At 25.3% G+C, this 23,751-nt stretch overlaps 1 protein-coding gene across 1 annotated transcript; it reads right to left on the bottom strand.

Moving 5' to 3' along the window:
• Positions 1-475: 475 nt before the first annotated feature.
• On the bottom strand, positions 476-23,531 carry LOC129962057 (putative tRNA (cytidine(32)/guanosine(34)-2'-O)-methyltransferase). The gene is made up of 10 exons (XM_056075766.1): positions 23,215-23,531; positions 17,551-17,620; positions 14,742-14,841; positions 11,555-11,633; positions 6,680-6,732; positions 5,674-5,727; positions 5,498-5,600; positions 3,985-4,068; positions 1,659-1,759; positions 476-786 (listed from the first exon to the last, which is right to left on the bottom strand). The coding sequence occupies exons 1-10, from the start codon at positions 23,333-23,335 to the stop codon at positions 523-525; spliced, it is 1,029 nt and encodes a 342-aa protein (XP_055931741.1). The 5' UTR covers positions 23,336-23,531; the 3' UTR covers positions 476-522.
• Positions 23,532-23,751: the final 220 nt, after the last annotated feature.

Here is a 23,751-nt window from a genome sequence, read left to right as displayed (position 1 = left end):
TTTCAATTAAAAATTCCTGAAGAAGCCATGAAGCACAAGAATAAATATATTTCTGTTCTAAAAGCAGACATATAAGCTCACAAAATAACTGCATTAAAAAAAAAACTTTAATATTCAAATATATTTTTAATTATCCTATTATTTCATACTCAACACATTTCATAAACAAAAAAAAAAAAATATTTATATAAAGATATGCATTTTTTAACACGGATTTTAAATGGATTTCAATAAACAATAATGAAATGCATTCATTTCTAACTAGCTTTCAACAAAACTGTGGCTTTTTTTACATCAAATAGTATAATATTAAAATCATTTGAAGCAATTTGAAGCATAGTATAAAATGTAATTACAGCTATCAAAAAGTACTGATGGCAAATAAATACACAAGAATATATATAGATATATATATTAATAAAGAACATTAGTTCATTCAAAAATGTAACACGTCATAAATAAAAAAAAATGAGAAAACAATTATAAAAAATCTTTATTTACATTTTAAAATTGTCATCACTATCAATGACTGTCTGATAGTTGTAAATTTTCAACAGCAGGTAACTCTTCCTTTAGACAATCATCTTCATCTTCACCAATATCAAAATTTTTTGAATTAGGCTTTTCAGTAGAACTAGAACACTGATCTGATAAATTTACATGTGATACTTGAACCTCAGGTTTTGCCAATTTATTTTGACGTTTTAGCATAACAGCTTCTTTATAAGGTGGATCGATAGGTTCTTGTGTAGGGGGAAGATAGACATAATCCTTATTTTCATTCAACTAAACAAAAATCATTCCGTATGTTAAAATAAATAAAAAAGTATTATACAAAATAAGTATGCCTTTTTTATACATATTAAGGCATTTAAACATATGTATAAAATTACAGCATTTTAAATTGACTATTCTCTGTTTCATAACAGTGCTGATCTATGTAGCATCCAAGACACTAATTTGACATAGTTCATAATTATTATTCGAAGCAAAAGTTACTTCTGACTACATTGTGCTCAAATCCTTTTTTTTAAATACAAATAAGTACTTTAAAAAATACATTAAATAAAAATATTAAAAGTAAATAAATTTTAGAATGCAAAACAAAATACTCGGCAACGCTAAAAACATGCTTAGGAAACCAAATTAACAGCATCATAAATTATGAGTTCATATATAATGGTAACAAGAATACAAAAATAGAAGAAAATGCAATAATGGCATAATTATTCATTTAATCCATTGATAAGAACATAAAAAATTCAAAATATGACATTTGAATTCACATTAATTTCATATATGCAAATATATATTTTTTAAAATAATATTTATATATTCTTAGTAAAGCTACAACACTTAAATGGAAAAAATATATCATTTTTTCATTACTATTTAACCAATTATTAAGATTTCAAATAACATTCAAAAGATTAAATTTCTTACAATATGTTTTATATGTTAAATATATGATTATTTAATATATTAAAATAGCATAATTTAAAGCTGAATTAAAAAAAAAATAATTCCACACTGTTTAATCTTGCATTTAAGTAACTTTGAAAATTAAAACAGATATGTAATAATCTGAATTTCGTATGTCTTGTAAATGTAAAAATGTTTATTTTCAAATGCAAATCAATTATAAAAAGTATCATTACCTGCAAAGGATATGTTCTGTCAGAATCAAAAGCACTGAGATCACCACAGGCCATGAAAGGTACAATGACACGATTAATACCAGTCAGTCGGTCAAAATTATCTAAATGAATTAAAGATATATATATATATATAACCAGTATTCTAAAATTACTTGAAATAAACAATCCATTTAATTTTTTTTAAAGAAAAGAAAGTTATTTATATCAATTACAAAATAAAATGTTCTTACTAATGCATAAAAAAATTTAATTGAAAAAAAAATAACTATACCAAGTTCCTTTTCCAAAATATTGAGAAATTTTATACATCCATTGATTAATACAATATTCAATATATTTTATGTAATTAATATTCAAAAGAAAAACTTTATAAAAGTATAATTTAATAACTAAATGTACAGTTTTAATAAATAGGATTCTCAAAATTTATTTAAAATATTGAATATATCCATTCTATCTCTTAGACTATACGATTAATAATTTTGCATTTATAGAAATTGAAATAATTAAAACTAATACATATTTATACAGTTAAATCATGAAATGGCTATCTATACTCATAATAAACCTCAATATGTGTGTGTGTGTGTGCTGGCGCTCTACAGGCCAGACTGTTCAACCTACAGCTACCAAATTTGGCATATTATATATATATATATATATATATATATATATATATATATATATATATATATATATATATATATATATATATATATATATCTTGAAGGCAATGAATGTGCACTTCGGAGGCATTTTTAAAAATTTTTAATTAATTAAAAATTAAGCGAAATTTCGGCATTTTTCCCTTATAACTTCCCAAAATATTACAGCACAAAATTTTTGCATCAAGTTAAAGCTAAAAAAATTATTTTTTTAATGATACCAATACTTTAACCTATAAATTAAATTTCAATTTTTAATGAATTTTTAAAGAAAAATTATAACCATATTTTTCAATATATTTTGCACAAAATAAAAATAAAATTTAATCTGCACAAGCACGCCAATGGGAAAAAATTAACTTTTATCAACATGTTGCCATCACATTGACAGATGTTTAAATTAAAAATAAATCACTGTTATTGCAAATTAAATACATAAAAGTATAATTTTCAGCACATGCCTGTATGAAATGAAAAAATTTGAAATATGATATTTTCTAAAAAGTAAATGGAGGAAAAGTTTTCTATACTCTTTTACAATATTTATATTATTAATTCAACAGTTTAATTTAAGGTGAACATAGTTTAATATATTTATAGGATAATCACTCTAATCACCACCCGTTAGCTAATTTAGGATATATACTGCTAAAAGAAATGGTTTAAAAGAATTAAATAATTATATTTTATGTAACTTGAGTCAATAAATGCTCCGATGAATTACAAATTTTTACATAGCACTTTGAATCATGTTTAACAAAATATTCTTAAGACACCAATATTTTAAATAAAAATTGTTGAACTCCAATCAACTAAATCATTCACTAAAACTGATTAATTTATGAAATTTGAATAACACTCTTCTATAAAAACTGGCAATTTTAGACCATTTCATCGATTATCTCAAAGAAGATAAGCCAGTCTTCTCTCAGGGTTCCTCGACAGGGATTGGCCTATGATTATGAAAATGTTGATTCTTCTGAAATTGATACTTATAAACTTCATAAATCGTTCAGATTGGATTGCAGAAGATAGAAACATTTATTGATTTATTTAAAAGTTGAAGTATCAAGTGTATATTATTCCTTAGGATAAAAGGACTGTGTAAAATTTAAACTTCATAATTTTTTATAAGTACATTTATTGACTGATAATATAAAATAAAATATTTTTATTTACATCAATTAAATCGTTTGAAAGTAAGACTAAAAACTGAATTTTTCAATGATTCAGTGAAATTTTTGTTGAATAATTCTTTGAGATATATAAATTACAAAAATTATTCTACAGTACACATAAAACTTCAATACCTAACGAATCTGCTTTCAATTCTCATATTAAAAAAAATAAAAACATGGTTGGTTTCAGTAAAATGTTTTTTTTAATATTAACTGCAGTTTAAAATTTTTAATTTAATGTAGAAATTTTATGGGCACTAACAGAAAATTACAACGAACAGAATTGTTTAAAGCCTACATAATAGTATGACTGAATTATATAACTATCAAAATCTGAAGCTTAGAAATATCTTGCAGAAAAAAGCTATTAAGAGACAAGTTACATGAAATATTGAATTGAAAATTTCAGCGATCATTAACACTGGCGAACCGGTTGGTCGCCAAAGACAGCTAGTCAATAATAAATCAAATGTTGACACTTACCATACTGCATATCTAATAATGGATTCATCATATTTGGAACATATCCTTTAGGTGGGTGATAGCCTTCACAAACAGCAAATGCTTCTGTAATACATTCAAAATACAGCATTATAATATACAATATAAGATTAAATTAAATACATTTTAATATAATATCTTGATTTATAATGACTAATAATGAGCTAATCTAATTTTTAACTGGACATATTTGTGCAAGTATTATCATTTCATGGATTTTGAATTCAACATCAAAAATTTTACATCATAAATTCATAAATTAAACATTGTACATCATAAATTCATAAATTAAACATTGTACATCATAAATTCATAAATTAAACATTGTACATCATAAATTCATAAATTAAACATTGTACATCATAAATTCATAAATTAAACATTGTACATCATAAATTAAACATTGTACATCATAAATTCAACATTGTACAATCCATCAAAAAAGCACCCAAACAATTATTATTGTATGTCCTCTTTATTAATAATAATAATAACATAATTGGCATTAGGAAGCATTTACATATTTGTTTTTCAATCATCTTCTAATCATTCAATTGCAACTCACATCCTTTTTTTTTAAAAAAACGATTCTCTGCAAAGGAAGAAATCCCCACATGCAGAATTTTAAATAAACCAGTTCAATTAATTGCAATAATTTTCTATCATCCCGTTTATATTGTTACTAAAATGGGTTGAACTTTCAGAGGTCAGAAATTACATATTGTTTGACATTATCATTAAGCAGAAATAGTGATGCCAGTTACACAATATTTCCAAAGCACAGTATTTAAAATAATCAAAAATTTAGAATAAGCAAGTAATACTAAATAAATTGTTTAAATTCAAAAAATTTTAGATGCTATTTTAAAAAAAAAAAAAAACAAGCATTTTATAATTAGAACAAAGACTATAATATTGTTGCTTCAATAGTTGCCACAAAAAGATGATTTAAACTATTTTTTTAAATCTTTTATACTTAATTACTTTTTCAAAAAGAAAGTAAATCCTTGTATAAAAAAAATATTTTACATTCTTACAGGTTCATAACATGTTAAAAAAATGGAATTTACAATTTCATTGTATGATAATCAATTTTGATTAGCAGTAGTCAATACTTTTTTGATGAACTATATCCAAATGTGCACAAGTAGCTTTGTAAAAGTAAATCAATATACTGCACAAGAGACTAATTAGAATGCAAAAATAAATTTGAGAAAAATCGATACAGCAATAGTTTTTAGAATAGAATTTCAATTGACAATTTTGAGAAAAGAATTATTTCTAAAAACGTTTAATCTGGAGTTGATTTCCCATTACATTCAATTGATACTAAATTTTTCAAAGCGGTTAATTTATCCAATCACATAGGATTAATGGATAAAACATTTCTAATCTCAAATAAGTTGGCAAATTTTGTTACAAATCACTAGGCAAAATAAAAATCTTGGAAAAGAACAAAAAAAAAGTAAAATAGGGATAATTTTTCTTTACATACCAATACTTGAATTTCTACTACTTCGAGGCTTAGCTACAGTCACAGTTTTGAAAAACAACTTGAGTTGAGAATATAACAAAGTGACATCTTTTCCACGAAATATCTACAAAACAAAATTTTAACCATAAATATAAAATCAAATTATTACCAAATAAAATATTAAAAAATTATCTTACCTTTGCAACAAAAGTTCCTCCTTCCTTCAAAAGATGAGTAGTAATATTGAGAGCCTAAAGTCAAATCAAGAATTTCTTAGTTCAATCAAGAAAAATTTTCAAAATATCAAAATAATTTATTTATATAATCTTCAATACAAGTATGAGAAGACTATGAAATTAATAAATTAATTTATGAGCATTAATTATAATGTTTGGTATGTATTGTAATTAAAACAAATTTTAGCCTTAACACAATATTATTTCAATAAAAATAATTCCAATCAATTCAGAGTTAAAAGGATGTGTGAATAAATTATTTTAAAAAGTTCATTGTACATGATTAATTAATGATGTCATGTCCTCATAGAAAGGATATTCATTTCTGAAAGACCTCCTGTTGAAAAATGTTAACTTTTATAGCAGATGTTGCTAAAATATCTTTCTCACTTTATATTAAATTAACTTATGTTCTACAATGCAAAGTCATTGCATAATTTTGTTGCACATCATTAAAATCAAATATATCGTAATAAACCTAAATACAAAAATTTTATATAATTCATTTCATTAAAGGAAAAATTAGAATCATCCTGCATGAATACTAACATAAATATTGAAACATAATATAGGCAGAATTAAGCATCAAAGAAATATGGGATAATACTTCTTATGAAAATATTTACATTTATTGAACTATTTAAATACATATAATACTACTTATATAAAAATTCAAGAAAAATTAGTCTTATTAGAAGACAAAGATTAATCAGAAGATTCTAATTTCAATACAAACAAAAATTTTATTGTTCAATTTTTTCATTTAATTAAACAAATTGACAAATATTTCATTAAATTAAGGCAGATAAATCTCAGTATAGAATTATATTTAAATAACTAGAAATGTCGAAAATTTATAAATGAGTGAAAAAATAAAAAAAGGCCAACAAATTTAACAATCTACTTTTTTAATAGCATTATAGCAATCTTGTCAATAATAATAAACATTAAAAATAAATAAACTCACTGCCAATAAGAGCTGGGCTTGAACATACTCATCCAAATCATGCAGGCCTGTCACTGTAAAGGGGGAAAGGGGAATATATTTCACACTAAATAAAGTTTTATTAAAAAAAATTTCAAAATTGAAATAATAAAAAAAAACTAATTTCAAATCAGTTATTTAAAATATTTCAGTTATAAGCATTATAAGTTCAGAACATAACTTATATAATAGTATTATTAACTTATATAATAGTAACTTCATAAAACTAAGCATAACTTCATTTATTTCATCACAAATGTCCTGTCCACAGCAAAGAAAGAGAACTATCTTGCATTGCAATTTTAGATCCAAAAATAAGTTTTTGCTTTTAAAAAAATCAAAGCTGATAGGGAGAAGATTTCATGGGAAAAGAAAATTAATCATACATAATCTTAAAAAATTTTTTATTAACAAAATCTAAATTTTTATGAATGAATTTATTCTAATATAAACATTTTCTTTAAGGTACTGTTTTCTACATTATTAATATTTGCATACAAGAAAAATCCACATAATGAATATGAGTTCTAATATTTGCAATGAATAGTAATAAAAGAAAATGTCAAAGTTATATGATAGTAGTAAGGTTAAAATCACAGAGAGCAAATGCATTGGTTCCTTCAGATAGTGAGCATGATTCTTAGTCCCAATATTATATTACAGAACAAAAAAAAAAATCATTTGAAACTCTTTGAACAATTTTTTAATTTAAAAATCCACACATTATAAAATAATAAAAATTTGAAAAGTTTAATGGAAAGTTTTAATTAAATTCAGTGATCTAGCTTTCTGTCATGATTTCTACACAGGAAATTATAAAGAAATTGTGTCTATAGCCCCTAACTTTAAAAGTAAAAATTATTTCTAGTTTAAACAGAGGATGACTGTGAAGGAACAAAATGATTAGAAATACTTTTACTTGTGATTAATAAAATACACATAATCATAGATTTCACTTATTTCATCTAATTAAAAAGGAAATCCACTATTTTGAGGGTCTTCTTAAAAATAATTTATAATTTTGAATAAGTATGAACAAAAAGAAATTATTTTTTACATATTTGCTTTCATGCAAAATTCTTTATTGAGTTATACACATATATATCACATATATAAGTATTGCATTTTCATGCACATATATATAGTTTCAAAATTTTCAACCAATATGATAATCAAGATTTACATTATATATAAATGATTGTAAAAATGGATATTTTATATTTTAAACAGAATAACTTAAAACAAAAACGAATATGCCTTAGATTAGAACAAGAATGTAATCATTTAAAAGGCTGACAGTATAATGCATTCCATTTCTTTTTTTTTTTTTTTTTTTTTCTTTATCTGTCATTTCTGAATTTTCTTTGCTTTGAATGTTACATTTGACCATATAAGCCAAATGACAATTTGTATATAATTCAACAATTTGAACATTTGAATGAGAATCCCAAATACGACTTTCTTCTTGATTGTACAAAATTCTGTTGCACTTCGCTTCACTGAAACAGAGGATAGAGATTCATTGCAATGAAGAAAGTTTAGGAGCATACATTTTCATTAATTCTTTCAAGCATAATAGTTCTGTTCCTGAATCACTTACATCAAAATAATAGTTATTTTTAACCGATACTTTTATTAATTTTTTAAACCATTTTATCAAGAAAATATAAATTTATATATAATTTAAGAAAATAATATTTTTTATTAAGTGATTTGAAAACTGAACCATAAGGCATTAAATACTTAGATATAACTGGTTCAGGATATAAACCACTAAGTTCTAAGGGGGAATGCTACCATATCATAATAGTTGCCATTTGAATGAATATTTTTTTCTATGTTTTAATAGTTGAAACACGTGATATAAAGAATCTAAGAGTATCTCTTTAAAATTAGAAATCCCTTCTGGAAACCACTTTTAAAATAAAGACACAACATATATCAGTTTTCTTTGTTTTTTTGTTTTTTTTAATTTTTTTTCCATTTTATACATTTTTTTCTCTTAATAATCATTTTAATTGATTCTGAGAAAATAATTTCCTTCAAATGTTCGTACTTTTTTAACCTTTCTGCTGAATTGATTTTTTAATTTGTTTCTTCATTAAAATATTTAATAATTTTAATCTTTTTTTTTCCCAATGAAACAATTTTGATATTTTTATCAACATGTCAATACCACACTCTTATGCTGAAATTTCAGAGTTTCCAAAGCATGTTTTTTGAAAGTTACAAGTCATCAATCTTTAAATTAATATTCGCACAGCATTTTGTTTAAAAAAATTTTGTAGTAATATCAAGCAATCTAACTTTTAGTTCACATCAAAAATTGCTCTCATTAAAATACTGAGAATAAATTCTAACATTTGTAATGCCAAAGGTATCCTCTACATTCAAAAATCCAACCAGGATTGTTTGGAAATTAATTTTTGGCATTTTGAATTACTTGAATGCATCAAACATCTGACAATAGCAAAACCAGGCATCACATTAGCTTAAAATGATTTGTAAAGTATCACATTTTATTTTGAAATGGACTGTTTGGACTTTAGAATGAGAATGGGGGAGGAAAAAGAAACAAACATTTCTTTACCTCCTCAGTACATAATAAAGCTAGATTTTTCTGCCTTTTATGGAAGGAGAAAAAAGAGATATAGGGGGAGGGCATTCTAATGAAGCTAATCTATTATTTTGAATTATTGTAAAGTTAGCAAAAAGAAAAGAATTGGGAATCAATTTCATTAAAAATAAAAGAACATAACATGGAAAATTAAATATAACCATTATTTCCAGTAATAATTTTAAATAAAAAAAAAAGGTACATTATATTTTGACTAAAACTGAGTGAGTTTTATTATTAATATTTTATAAAAGATAGTTCAAAAAGTCCCTAAGACTGATCTGTCTAAGATTATGAAAATGTTGATTGTTCTAAAATTGTAATATTCAAAATTTCATAAGTCAGTCAGATTTGATCACAGAAGATTATATATATATATATATATATATATATATATATATATATATATATATATATATATATATATATATATATATATATATATATAATTTTAATTTTAAAGTTGGAATGTCAAGAATATTTTGCAGAATATAATTTCTTAGGACCAAAAAAACTACATAAAATTCAGAGTTCAAAATTTTTTTAAGTATATTTATTGACTAGAACAGAATGAAATACTATTATTTATGTCACTTAAATCTTTTTGACAGTAATACTAAAAATTAAATTTTATGAAGAATCAGAGAAATTTTTATTGAATAATTTTTTTAGATATTGTGAAATTACAAAAATTATTCTATGCAGCAATTCCGAATAATTGTGTTTTCTGCACTCATATTTAAAAAAAAAAACATGTTTTCTTGCAGCAAAAATGTTTTTGCATTAATTAAAGTTTAACCATTTCCATTTTAATTTAAAATTCAAATTTTAATGGAGCAAACAGAAAATTAAAGAGAATACATATTACAATATTAACAGCAATGGATTCAGGCTTCTATTATAATGTAAGTAATATGATTAACAAAATTTGAAACTTTTGACTAACAAATTTTGAATATTTTGCTGAAGAAGTTTTAATACACTAAATTATATAATATTTAATCGAAAATTTTATTGAGCACTAATTTCGACACTAGTTAATTGCCAAAGGTGGCTAGTAAACAATAAGAAACGGTTTTCTAATGTCTTTTCTTTAATTCAAAACTGTGTGAAATAGTAGAAAGTTTTGGAATTTATACTAAAGTGATACAATGCATAGAAAGATTTCTGCACATTGTGTTTGTGGATTTAAGTATGTACTTTGTAGATCTAACTTCATAAAAATGTTCTAGAGTCATTATATTTGGCACAATTATACATTTTAAGAGTGGAAATATGGAAACTGGAGAGATTTTGAAAATTTTTTTATTAAAAGTTAAGCATAATTTTGGCATTTATTCACAATTTTTGCATTGTTTTAAAAATTTTAATATCAGATTTGTTATTATCCACTTTCTTCCCCAATTCAACAAAAGTTCAAAAATATTTGTATTCATATTATTTACAACAATACTTTTCATTGTTGCAAAGATATTCAAAGCGATTTTCATTGTTTTTATAAATTATTCAGTTGACAATCCCTTCCATAATTGGAAGTTTAGGTAATATAATAAATTTTACTTTTTTTTTTTCCATCAATCTTTTTGTGTGCGTTCATGTGTGTGTGTGAAATTTGTAAACTAAATCCTCTAGAATGTTAAGTATATTATGAACTTTTCATTTATTTGAAGATATTTTTTCCTGAATTTTGATAACTTTTAAGAATATTTTTAAGCAATAATTTTAGCAATTTTCATTGTTGCAATAAAATTCAAAGTATTGTTTCATCACATATTAACTGATTTAACTTTGATTTTTCTGTAATGGCTTGTTATGCAATTATTTTTTTAAATGTTATTTTTCACTTTGTACTTCTCCCTTCCTCACAATTATGAGTGAAAGTCAAAAAGTTTAAAGATTTTACTAAGAAAATTTTTCAATAATTTGTGACCAATAAAAAACAAGAACTGTAAAAGACAGTTTTAAAGCAAAATTAATAATAGCATTTCAGTGCATCAACATAAAGTTATATAAGAACATTTAATGACATATGACTTCTTTTTGCTTAAAATGATACACAATCTATGATCACATGCTAGCCAATAACTAAATAACAGCTCAATAATAATAATCAAATTAATTCATTCATTCTAATTCACAAGAATTAAGAAGATATTTGAATTCTAATAATTTAAATAACATAAAAATGAAACAAATATTAATATGCCATTAAATGACTAAGAAGAAATAATAAAATGTACCATCAGGGGCTCCATCACATACTACAAGATCAGCACTTTCACCCTGGAAGTAACTAATTATTTCCTGTGCAGTTGATACCTACAAAAAAAATTACCATGCTTCATTTAATTAGATCATTAAAAAAAAAATTTTTTTTTTTAAGGATATCAAAAGAACACTGGTGAGCTTTAATAATACAATTACCACAAGATATAATCTTATCATAACCAGTGGCAGATTTTGTGGATATGAAGCCACATACACTAAAATATTTTGAAACTCCACCTAAGGTAAAAAAATCTATTGTAAACTAAATTTATAAGCCCTTTTCACTTTACCTTCATACCATTTCTTTAAAATTTATTTAATTTGAAGGCAATATTTGTTAATTAAATCATCTATAAAGTTTACTCTCTCTGCCCATTTATAACTTATTATTAGAGAATATATCTTATTATTGAAAATTATATATATTCTATGCCATTTTTTTAATGAATCTGCATCAATAAATTATAAAAATATATTGTTAAGAGATGTAGATTTTCTACAATTCATATATCCATAATTTGATATATACAATAAGGACCAAACATCTATCCTTAATATATATAATCCATATATATTAGGGATCCTAATTTACGACTTGTGCACATTATATGGTTCATTTTTTTAATAAACTGGCCAATTAAGTTATGCATTGCAAAAGAATTTATTTAGGGTTTAGAGGAGTTTTGGATTTTGGGAAGAAATGCATATATCAAATAAATAAAACATGATCAATCACACTTGAAAAAATACTAAAATTTTATAGTTCACTTTGTTTTACAGTTTATACTTTACAACTGGGCTAATGTAACATTTTTTAATTGACTTACTAGCAGCCCCCCCCCTCCTCACAGAAACTTGTCACCATTGTGAATTACAACAGTTTTTCATAAAATCTTCATAAAAATAAGTAATTGTCAGGATTTTAGATTAAAAACTAACTGAATTTTTAGATATTCTTTAAAAATGAATATCTGGCTCAAGAATCAAGAAAATTCGGGCATCTCCATCTTTTTATAAGTTATTATAAGAAAAATTTTGTAGGCTTGCTTGATCACTCAAAAAATGTCTTACCTCATTAATTATGAAAGGTAATTTAATTATATTATGAAATATAAATTGTAAAAAAAATAGTTCCAATATATTTTAATAGAAGTATATCATAAAAGTGGTATCCTAAATGTAATCAATTACCAGATATAGAAAAAGTAAAATTAAATAAATATTTCTGAATGATAATGACAGAAATTATGATGTTAAATAATTACAAAAAACAAAATTAATTTTTAGAGGGGGGAATAAAAGTACATATTAAGTAACACTAGAATGATATTTTTTAAAAAGTAATAAAAGAAATGTTAATGAGAAAGAAAAAAATGAAGAAAAAAAACTTTTTCACAGCAACAGATATTGAAAGACACCAAAATACTAAAAATCATTTTTCTTGCTTAAAATAAGAGAACTTGGCTTAGATTTGTTTCATAATCTAAATCCTGTGAAATATCATTTTCAATAAATTATAGCAGCACTGAGGTTCACTCATAATTGTGATTTAATTATTGATTCATAATTGAATTCTGCTTTTAATTCTTAATATATTCTAGAACATATTGCATTACAGATTGACTTGGATTTCTAACAGATTTCAGTTTGGAAGAAATTAAAGTAGTTTAATTTTTGTTTAAATATTTAATTGCTATTGGTAATTGATTACATTTAGGATTTTCTACTGATACAGAAAAGCAAAACAATATTATTCCTTCTAATTTAAATAATCTTACAAAATAAAAAATAGAAGCAACTTTACTGGCAATGGCATTGTTGAAGAAAACAAAACCCAATCAAAATAAAAACATTGCTGATTTTAAAGAAAAAAAGAAAAACTGCACTATGAACATCAGAAATCAGCAATTGATGAAAATAATTCTACTCAAAATTCTGATCTAATTTTTTCCTCCATACTTTTGTTGGCACTTATTTCCTCCTTTAATTCATTTACTTCCCTTTTTAAAATAAAATGTAAGGGGAAAGAATTTTTATGAACAAAGTTATAATGCCAAAATTCATCATCAGTTTAACACTGAAATATATGTCCATATAAAGTCTGAATATATATCCATATAAAGTTTCAGGTCCCCAATTCCAAATTTCGTGGACTCTAATGTCAGTGCAGAAAACTGCTATTGATTACAACTTAATATTTATTTGTATTCATGAATGTTTTTTTATGTTTTTGAGTAGATTTAATTGTTGAAGAGGGAGGGTCTGTTTAATTTTGAATTTTCATTCCTTTAAAGAAAAAATAATCCAACTTTAGTTAACAGGAAAAAAATTACAATTTCATACAATAGAGACAATATAATACAAAGATCTGATTATGTGTTTACACAGTATCTTTTAAATTTGTCTGAGAACTTAGCCTCATTTGAATATGGCCAATTTTGATACACAGAAAAAAATTATTTAATTTTGCAAAAAAATAAATAAATAAAGAGAAGCAAGACTACATAAAATCTATATATAAAATACCTTAATATATTACAAGAGAACAATAAAAAAAGTATATACATTTGGATACAAAATTCTAAAAATATAATTGTGATTGGAAATTTTAGAGAACAAAAAAAAAATGTTTCAGTTATCTTTATTATCTCTTATACTTTCAAATAAAAAGAAATTGTTCTTCTAATTTCTTTTTGCTCCATCAATGACTCTAATACAATCACTTTTAGGAACAAACTCTAATAAAATCCAATTTCAATGCATGGTATTCATAAATTTCTGATTGGAAAAATCTTTACAATTTTTCCAACATATATATTCAATAATGGAACTTCGGGAGAAAAAAAAACTTAATTAATTTGAGATTTGCAATCTTTTATTATTTTTTCAAAGATTCATTTGAATTATCAAAGTTCTCTACGAAATGGTAAATATTTGCAGTCTAAATTCTGACAGATAAATTAGAAAGACATGACATTTTATTCTGAAGGTGAAAAAAATTATACCAATTTATTCCAGACCATTTTACATGTAAAATTTTTTCATGATTCAACCAGCCACAACAAACATAACAAATCCACGGAATGTTCAATATTTTATGATAAAATGCATAAGTTTCTCTAGTATTTAATTTAATCTTCTAATTAATTCTCATCTTACCTTTGTTATGTCTCCTTGTATTTGAGTTACACCTGCCAATGGTGCCATAGCTTGCAGGTCCACAGCCACTATTTTGACATGTCCAGCTTCAGCATTCCCCCTATGACAATGTTTTTAATAAAAAAAATATATATATATATAAATTTTAAAAAATTAAAATGTAGTTTTTTGTTTGATATTGGCAGGGTTGGATTATCAAATAAGGAAAGTAGACAAAACCCTCTAATGTTAAAAAAGTTCAAATTTTTTTTTTTTTTTTTTGCAAATTTTTTTGATTATATCCATTTTATAACATTATTTTCTGATTATAATAATTTTATAATATTATTTTCTGATTTTATTATTATATAGTATTAGATTAATATAATTATTAAATTTACATGGTTTATGTGCCCAAAATAACTTGGGCACATTAAATATTGATTAAATACTAAAACATTATTTCATATACTTAATATAAAATTTGTAAAAATTATGTTGCTTAAAGAATTTTGAAAAATACATTGCCTTATATTTTTATATAAAATGATTCCATAATTAAATAGTATTTAGATTGTGCTGAAAAGTTCTTTTCTTAACTATTTAAAATTATTATAAATTTGAATCTTAATTTTTACTTTTCCATATACAAAGTATAGAGGAAGTATGGTAATCATTCAAAAAATTTTATTTTGATGATTACAATCATCAAAAAATTTGAACTCAAAATTTTAATGAATCTCTACATTTTGAACTTGCTTGATTTTCACTAAATCTATCATGTCATCCTTGGCAAATTATTTAGAGATTAATCTCTGGTGTGCGGTTAATAATATAAAAAAAATTAAATTTGTGTTTTAAATGCATTTTTTTAACAGGATTAAAACATAAATTTGACCCAAAACTACACCTGTAGTCAGAAAATCCCAAATCAAATTTGATGCATTTCAATAATCCCATTTTTCTTTACTCCATTAACATGTTTCTAAAGGTATAGACCAACAAACTACCAAACTCTTGCTGAAATTCAATATGTGTCCAGACTACATCAGTAAATTCTATGTACTGAATTTTATATATCTAAATCTCTTCATTTTGTAGTTATCGTGTTAACTTATATTCAAATAATCAGACTTCCTTCCTCTGAATGGAATTTATTCAAAACTTGATAAAAATCTACAATTTGGTATAAAGACCACATACCAAATTCCATCCATCTAAATGTTTTTGAGTTATCATTATGACAGACAGACAGAAGTCGTCTTTTTATTATAGAGAAGTCCAAATTATTGAGATTTGTCAAAATCTCGATTTCGAATTTATTGACGATTACTATATTTTCTTTATATTACGTATAAGAGAAAGTAAAAAGATGTATATTACTGAATATTATTCATAAGACAATATAAAACTTAATCTTCATTATTGTTTAGAATTGTTAGAAATATATTTATTGGCTAATATAAATATTATTATTTGCATCATTTAAATCCTTTTGAAAGTAAAACTAAATATTGAATTTTATAATGAATCAGAGAATTTGTTTATTCAATAATTCTTTGAGAAACTTCATAAATTATAAAAAAATATCCTGAAGCACACATAAGATTTCAATGCTGAAAGATTCGATTTTCTATAGTCATATTTTTAAAAAACATATTTGGTTTCAGCCAAAATTTTTTGCTCCATGCAGATTGATGAAAACACAGTTGTGGCCAATCACAGTTTAAACTGAGAATCCTGTTTATTGGATGGCATATAAGGGTGGTTTCAGACAACAAGTTCACATCACCGCAATGATTAATACCAATAATTACCGTAATGAGTAAGTCACACAATTGAATTGACATTGAAAAGGATGTGATCAATGAATACAGAGCACGTGCCAGCAGTATTTCTGAGACTATAGATTTCATGAAGTATTCATATAGTGCCATAATGAATGCATATAATAAATGGAAGAATCAAGAGGGTGTGCAATAGAGATGTACAAACTGTGGGACACCATAGGCCATTAAGAGTAGGGGAATGCATCATTTGCAATGCCTGCTTAAGAATGACTAATGCATTTTCGTCCACAAGTTGATGGTCCAAATGAATCAGCAATGCACCAGAGAGTTATCCAGGACAACTTTTGTTTGGATGCAAATGCAACCTTGTTTTCTATGCTATTTATGGGTGCTGGCACATTTACCGAGACGTCAGAAAACAAACTTCTAGCAACCATTATTGAGAACCAACAAGGTGAAGGAGGTAGTGCAATGGTAAGGTGCATGTTTCTTGGCATGATTAAGATTCATTAATTCTTGAGGAAGGTTCCTTAAGTAGCTGTGTGTACTTATTCATCATTGCCAGTTGGGTACATCCTTATATAACAACAGTATATCCTATGAATGATAATGTGTTTTAACAGGATAATTCTACATACCATGTGTCCAAGATTGTCAGTTTCAGTAACTACCTTTGCTTCCAAATACCCTAGATATTAATTTCTGTGAAAATTTGTGGGAATTTATTGAATAAACATCAGACAGAATGGCCCTCTACCTCAGAATCTTCATGAGTTATGTTCTTGTGATCACAGATGCCAATCGCAATCTACCAAGTACACATTGAATCCAAGTTTGCCCACTTAACTGCTGTTTTGGCTGCAAGATGAGCTATTTAATAGCTACTGCAGCTATTAGATAGCTGATCAAAATAATGCGACTTGCCAATGTACATACATAGGCATATGCACATTAATCTTTATTGTAAGTGTAAATTTATAATGTACATATATAAATACACATGCAACATAATAAAAATATATATATAGATAGATATATACCTTAATTTTCTAGATAATACTTGACTCCAGCTTCCAGGAGCAGCACATAAATCTACAGCTTTTGTGACACCTAAAATTAAATGTAGTATTTTAAAATTAACATTTAACATCAATAGTTCTAGTAAAAAAAAAAAATTTCGTTCAATTTACTTTTCTGGATCCAAAATTAACTCACCTACATTCAAAATCAAAAAAAAATAAAATGTAATAAACAAATTATAAGTATGCACCCATGCATCTTTTAATTGTACAAAATGAATTAAAATAAGAAGCAAATTATTTGTATTTGTCAAAAAGAAGTCATCAGTTATATTATAATTGAAACTAAAAATCTATAACTCACACATTACTTTGTAAAATACATTTGATATTGAAGGTTTTTATAGATTGTTTAGTTCTGTTATCTGCATAAATTCCAATGCAAATTCTTTTATTTGGTGTCAATTGAAAGAAAGCACCAACTACAATATTATGCAAACTAAAAGCCTATATGCATTGTTATTCCGTTGAACAATAGCAGTTCTATATTTTACAGGGTTGTCTCTTAAATCTGGAGAAAAAAAATTGTCTAAGTTTTCTCTATATGCATATATAATATAAGAGGAAATGCATGTACAACAATCATATACTATAGTTATACTGGAATAAGAAAAAGCAATGAAAGGAAGCAGCAATTTAAGATTATTCTAAATAATATAATATATCAAAAGAAAGCTTATATTTATACATAGAAAAAATTCTCTTTATTTATTGTCTACAATTTAACAAGATAAAATTTGTATATTCAGAGGGAGGAGATATTGATTGGCCCTAATGCTCTTTAAATGCAAATTATACAAAATTAAGGACTCAAATGAAATAAAACACAGAATAACATTTTTGCCATCATAATACAAATCATTTAATGATTATTTAACAAAAACATTACAAAGTACGCTTACTTTTTATTTTTACTTACTTATTTATTTTTGCAGTTTCATATATTTGGGCATCAATTTCTGCAACGTCAGCAGATTTCCCAGTCATAAGCTTAATATTTTCTTTTTCTTTTTGCAACAATTTAATTTGCAATTTTGCTTCATATTTATTGAAGTTCTTTTCTTTTTCATTTTCCTGAACCGATTTCTGCTTTTCTAAAGCTTTGTAATATCTAGTACATGCTAATTTAGCATAGTGAAACAAATTTTTTGAAATAGGAACATTTAAAACAATTCCATAAGTGTTAAAACATAATACACATTCTTAGATGAATTAAAGAATTTTCTTCAGATTTTCCACAAGAATATCCTTGTAGATACGAAATCCTCTTTTAATAACCACACTGCCATGTGACAACACAGGAATTATTTTTACAACTTCCCAAAAATCAAAAAAAAAAAAAAAAAAAAAAAAAAAAAAATCCTTTTGACTTCAAAATATTAGAACAGAAACCATCTAAATGAATTTTTTCATTAAATGAATCAAACTGCTTTCACTTTTTAGCGTTTTTTTTTAAATTTATTTATTATATTTTTTATATTTTCAGAAATATTTCAAATTAGATATTTACATGTTCTGAAAATGCCACAAAAAATTTGTGTTTCAGTATAAAAAATTTAAAGCAAATCAACCATTCGTTTTCACATAATGCATTGTTCTTCAATAAACATAGATGTAAACAAGATGCAACTTTTAAAATACCAAAATTTTTGTGTGTGCAGTAAAATATTTTTTTTACAATACTCCCCACATATAAAAACACTCTGCTTGAAAAATAAAAACTTTTCCTTCTATTTTAGTAGCTCCATTAGTAATCATACAGCTTGTAATTCCTATCCTAATATCAGTGGGTTTTTTTTTTTCTCAATCTTAAAATTTTAAGATGATCAAGCTCTATAAAAAAATAAGCAGTCTAATGTTTTTGCTTCTTCTGACAATATTTTTCACTAATAAAAATGAATAGGTTTTCTTACAAAAAAAATAGACACTATTAGTTTAAATGTCTGAAATGTTTTAAGAAATGCTTGAAGAATATTAGCAAAATAAGAGAAGAAAAATTTCAATCAAAATCAATTTATTCAGCCAAGCAATTATAATATCATTCATGGTAGATCCAGGCAAAGTTTAACTGAAATCTATGTATTTCTTTATTTTGTCACAAATATTTTTGAGCATGTTCCCAAACACTGACATTTCATATCCAGCAGATAAAACAAAACTTCAATGGAAATTCAGTAGAACCTGCAATTTCCAGGAAATTGGCACATTTAGCTGGACTACCTTGAAATATTCCATACCTTGCTTTCCAACCAATAGATTTATATCCATAATGAAATGCTTTATGCATTACATGTCTCCAAGTACCTAGAGCTAAAATTTTATGGCCATTTTTATATAAAAATTCTTCTTTGACATGTTTTAAAATTTTGAAATTTACATTTAGTCCATGCATACTAATTTGTAAAAATAGCTATCCATTCAAACTTGATGTAACTTCTTTAAAATTCTCAAACAGATCTTGAGCAATGGTATGCTTTAAAAAAACTTCATTCCAATATTTTATCCAAAACTTGTTGCATCACATTCATCCTTTAATGTAAGCAATGATATATCAGAAATAGGTACTTTGGGATTATCCCATCGGCCTGTCAAAGCTCGATAAAATGCGCCAAAGAAATGGCACCATCATAATGAAAAGCGATTTGCGGTTATTAGCGCAAAGCTACCTTTTAGCGATAATATTGGTTTTGGCGAAAATGGTTGATTGGATAATCCAAAGTACCCAGAAATATTTTCACATATGTTCACAAATAATGAAATAGCCAAAGAAAGTATGTTCAGTCATACAAAAGTGATATACATTATTTGTTACAGATTTGCTTCATTTTTTTAATAGTATCTTAAGAAATTTTTAATCAATAAAAAATTTGTAATATGCTCTGACAAAGCATTGAATCACTCTTCACAAAACTGCCAAATAGATCTTATTCAAACCATAGTAGACCAGAGGATGATGATGCATACCGCATCATAGGAGCCACAAATCATATTTCCTATGATGAATGATGTTATTTTATTTTTGGAGCTGTGGCTACAATCTTTTATCTTTGCAATTTTTTAATTTGGCATTTATTAGAGGGGGAAAAAATGGAACTAAGAAACTTAAAATTCCCTGCACTTTCCCAGTTTTCATGAAAATTTTCTAATTTTCTTGCTTTTTAGCGATTTTTTTTTTTTTTTCCCACTGCTATGGCAACCTTGTTTATTAGTGATTTTTTTTTAATTATCTAAGGAAAAAACTATAATTAGAGATCATTCAAGTTAACAATACATAGATAACTATGAACAACTATATTACTGTGAATAATGTAATATCCATAACTAAGTAATACAGAAAAAGTCTCATGAATTGAAAGAACTTTCATTTCAGATATAGATGAAATATATATATAAATAATGCAAGCTGGAAAAAAATAACATTTTAAAATATTTTGTTGCCTTTTAAGGAAAAGTTATTACTCCATATTCAGTAATTGACTGAATTTTTGAAAAAATCATTTGGTCCAAACTGAAAATTCTATTAACTTACTAAGTAAAAGTTGTTATTCAGTATCAAGAGCTGAATAAATTTTTAATAAACTGTTTAGTCCAAGATTTTACAAGCAGCTTTAATTTCAAGAAAATTAACAGCAAGTGATACAAAGAATTAGAAAAAAAACATACATCTAAATAGCTGTTTATAGATAAAAATGGTAAAATATATATAACATATATATTAATAAATGCCACATAAGGCTCAAATGACAGGTTTTTCAAGCCATTTTGTAGCTAATAAAAGATTCAGGCCACAATAATAGCAATGGCATGAAGTAAATATGAACCTGGGTGGCGTAGTGGTAGCGCTTTGCACTCCCAACACGCAGGTCTGAGGTTTGATCCTCTGACTATGCAAGGTCAACTCAGCCTTTCATCTTTTCAGTGGGTCAATAAAAAGAGGACCAAGATGCTTGGGAACTAAACAGTGAGGGTTCCACATTAAGCTGCCACTTAACCGGGACATGTCTTGCATCCTAGGGCTCTCGGTGAAGAAAACAGAAATGGGCACTGTAAGGCTTGGCCCACATGGGATGCCGTGCCACTGAATTTAGTTTATGAAGTAAATATAATATGTAATACCTAGTCTATTCCGGGCATTTTTTTAACTAAATAAAATTGTTTATTATAGCTTTTGAAATCAAGCTATATATATATATCAAAAAGACAAATGAAAAAAAATATGGAATATAAATTTAAAAAGATTTTTTTTTCAACCTCTGGTTAAGCTGTTAAATATGCAGAGAAATAATAAGATATGGAGATGAATGGTGGGTGACTGCTCATGCCTCCAACCATAGTTGCTGTTGCTTGGTAGCTAGCAGTCATAAATATAACTACTAAAATTGATGTCAAATATGTATTGTGTAGTGTTATTCACTTTCTTCAAGGACAAGAAAATAATACAACAGAAATTCATCAAGGAATAAATTAAATATTCAGGGATAACTTTATGGTTATGAGTGATGGTGTGGCATCTGAATTCATTTTGTTTACTAAATAATATCGTAGAATATATAAATTCTATTTTGCCCCAGTCCATTCAACTTATTTTAGTTAAACTAAACATGCTTTGCTTGCTGAAAGTTTCCTGCTAATCTTCACCTAACACTATCATATTAATAACAACTAAAATTAAAATATGAAATGTTCAAATTATTAAGAATAATGTGAATAAACAATTAATGACAGATATTAAATGGCAGCAGATAAATAAAAAAAAATGAAGCAGCAGAATTTAAAATTTATTTAAAGCAGAAATAATATTCAAGGAAATTATTTTATTTTTCAGAGATATGGAAGCTTTTAATGAAACATTTGTCATTTTTTAGATGGAATAAATCACAATGAAAGTTCCATATATTAAAATCAAATATGTTTATTTGCAGAGTTTTAAAAATTATTCACAAATGAAAAATTTTATTAAATTAGAAGTTGTATACTGTTTCATAGAATATACAAACTGTTTGTGAAGCATTTTTTTTATTATTATTATTATTTTAATATAAGGACTCTTAACATTCAAGAAATTAAATCAAATTTATAGCACAAGGATCTCTTGAAGAGACATAATTTACTATATTAAAAGATTCATCAAAAGGTCATTACAAAGTATTTTAAAAATTAACACATTAAAAACTAAACATAAAATATTTAAAAAAAATAATTAATAAATTAGAAACATAAAATTTCTAAGTAGTCTATTGAAAATACAAAGAGAAAAAAAAAGATTCTTCTGAAACATCTCTGAACTTCTGAAACATAGTGCATAATATCTCTCAATCAAATCAACAAGAAAATTCAGCAAGTGCTAAATACCTACTTAATATTGAATTAAAGTGCTTGATAATCATTGGTATTATCCAAATACGAGCACCTATTTATGATTAAAAGCCTTCAAAGACTTAGAAATTGTAGCATTTGAGGTGTAATACAAAAATAAAGTATGTCATTTAATAATTCACAAGCTACATTTGATCATGATATAATTGCATTTTCTTGTAGTAAAAATTGTATAACATTTTTTTTAACAAAATTTACTCAATTCACTTTACAGAAACATTTCCAAGAATACACCATAAATTGTCAAACCTTTAAATATTCCAAACTCTTCATTGATTTGCAACAATTTAAATGCACTTCTTGCTCTCCATCCTTCTTCTTTAGCAAGCCGATAATAAATATCTCGTTTGTCCTTCGAAGACCGGCCCATAACAAATTATTACCAAAATTTCTGTTTAATTGAACTTGAATCTAAACAGTTTAGGGTATAAAGAAAATAAAGAACCAGAAATTATCTTTTTCTGTAGTAGCAAAAAACTTAAGTGTAAGTTTTTACTATCGAAGATACTTCCATTACTGCGGATGGTCAGGATGTCGCCAATTTGTTTACCTTTAGCATTGCCAAATCTTACTGCTATACTCCCCATGGCTTTCTCTGTGTTTAACATGGCATGATGCGTGCGCATAACGTATACCGCAATGTTCTGTATATAGTGCTATACATACATTTGTTAGATGTATCAATACGCAGTACGAACAAGTGGGCGGTTTTTACCTTCAAAATGTTTTTCGCCTCTCACAGCTCTAGGTGACAATAAAAGTAGCTTGGAAAAAATTAAGAACAAT

Source organism: Argiope bruennichi, chromosome 2 (genome assembly GCF_947563725.1).
Source record: "Argiope bruennichi chromosome 2, qqArgBrue1.1, whole genome shotgun sequence".
NCBI classification, from domain to species: domain Eukaryota; kingdom Metazoa; phylum Arthropoda; class Arachnida; order Araneae; family Araneidae; genus Argiope; species Argiope bruennichi.
Note: the sequence above shows the minus strand (reverse complement) of the source record. Positions and strands in the feature narration are given on the sequence as shown.

What these genes read in the sequence shown, in the direction of transcription:
- LOC129962057 (XM_056075766.1), bottom strand. Translation starts at nt 23,335, where the DNA reads ATGGGCCGGTCTTCGAAGGACAAACGAGATATTTATTATCGGCTTGCT. An exon ending in ATGTGATGGAGCCCCTGATG is followed by an intron (nt 6,733 to 11,554) that starts GTACATTTTATT and finishes CCCCCTTTACAG; the next exon opens with TGACAGGCCTGCATGATTTG. An exon ending in ATTATTAGATATGCAGTATG is followed by an intron (nt 1,760 to 3,984) that starts GTAAGTGTCAAC and finishes TAATTCATTTAG; the next exon opens with ATAATTTTGACCGACTGACT.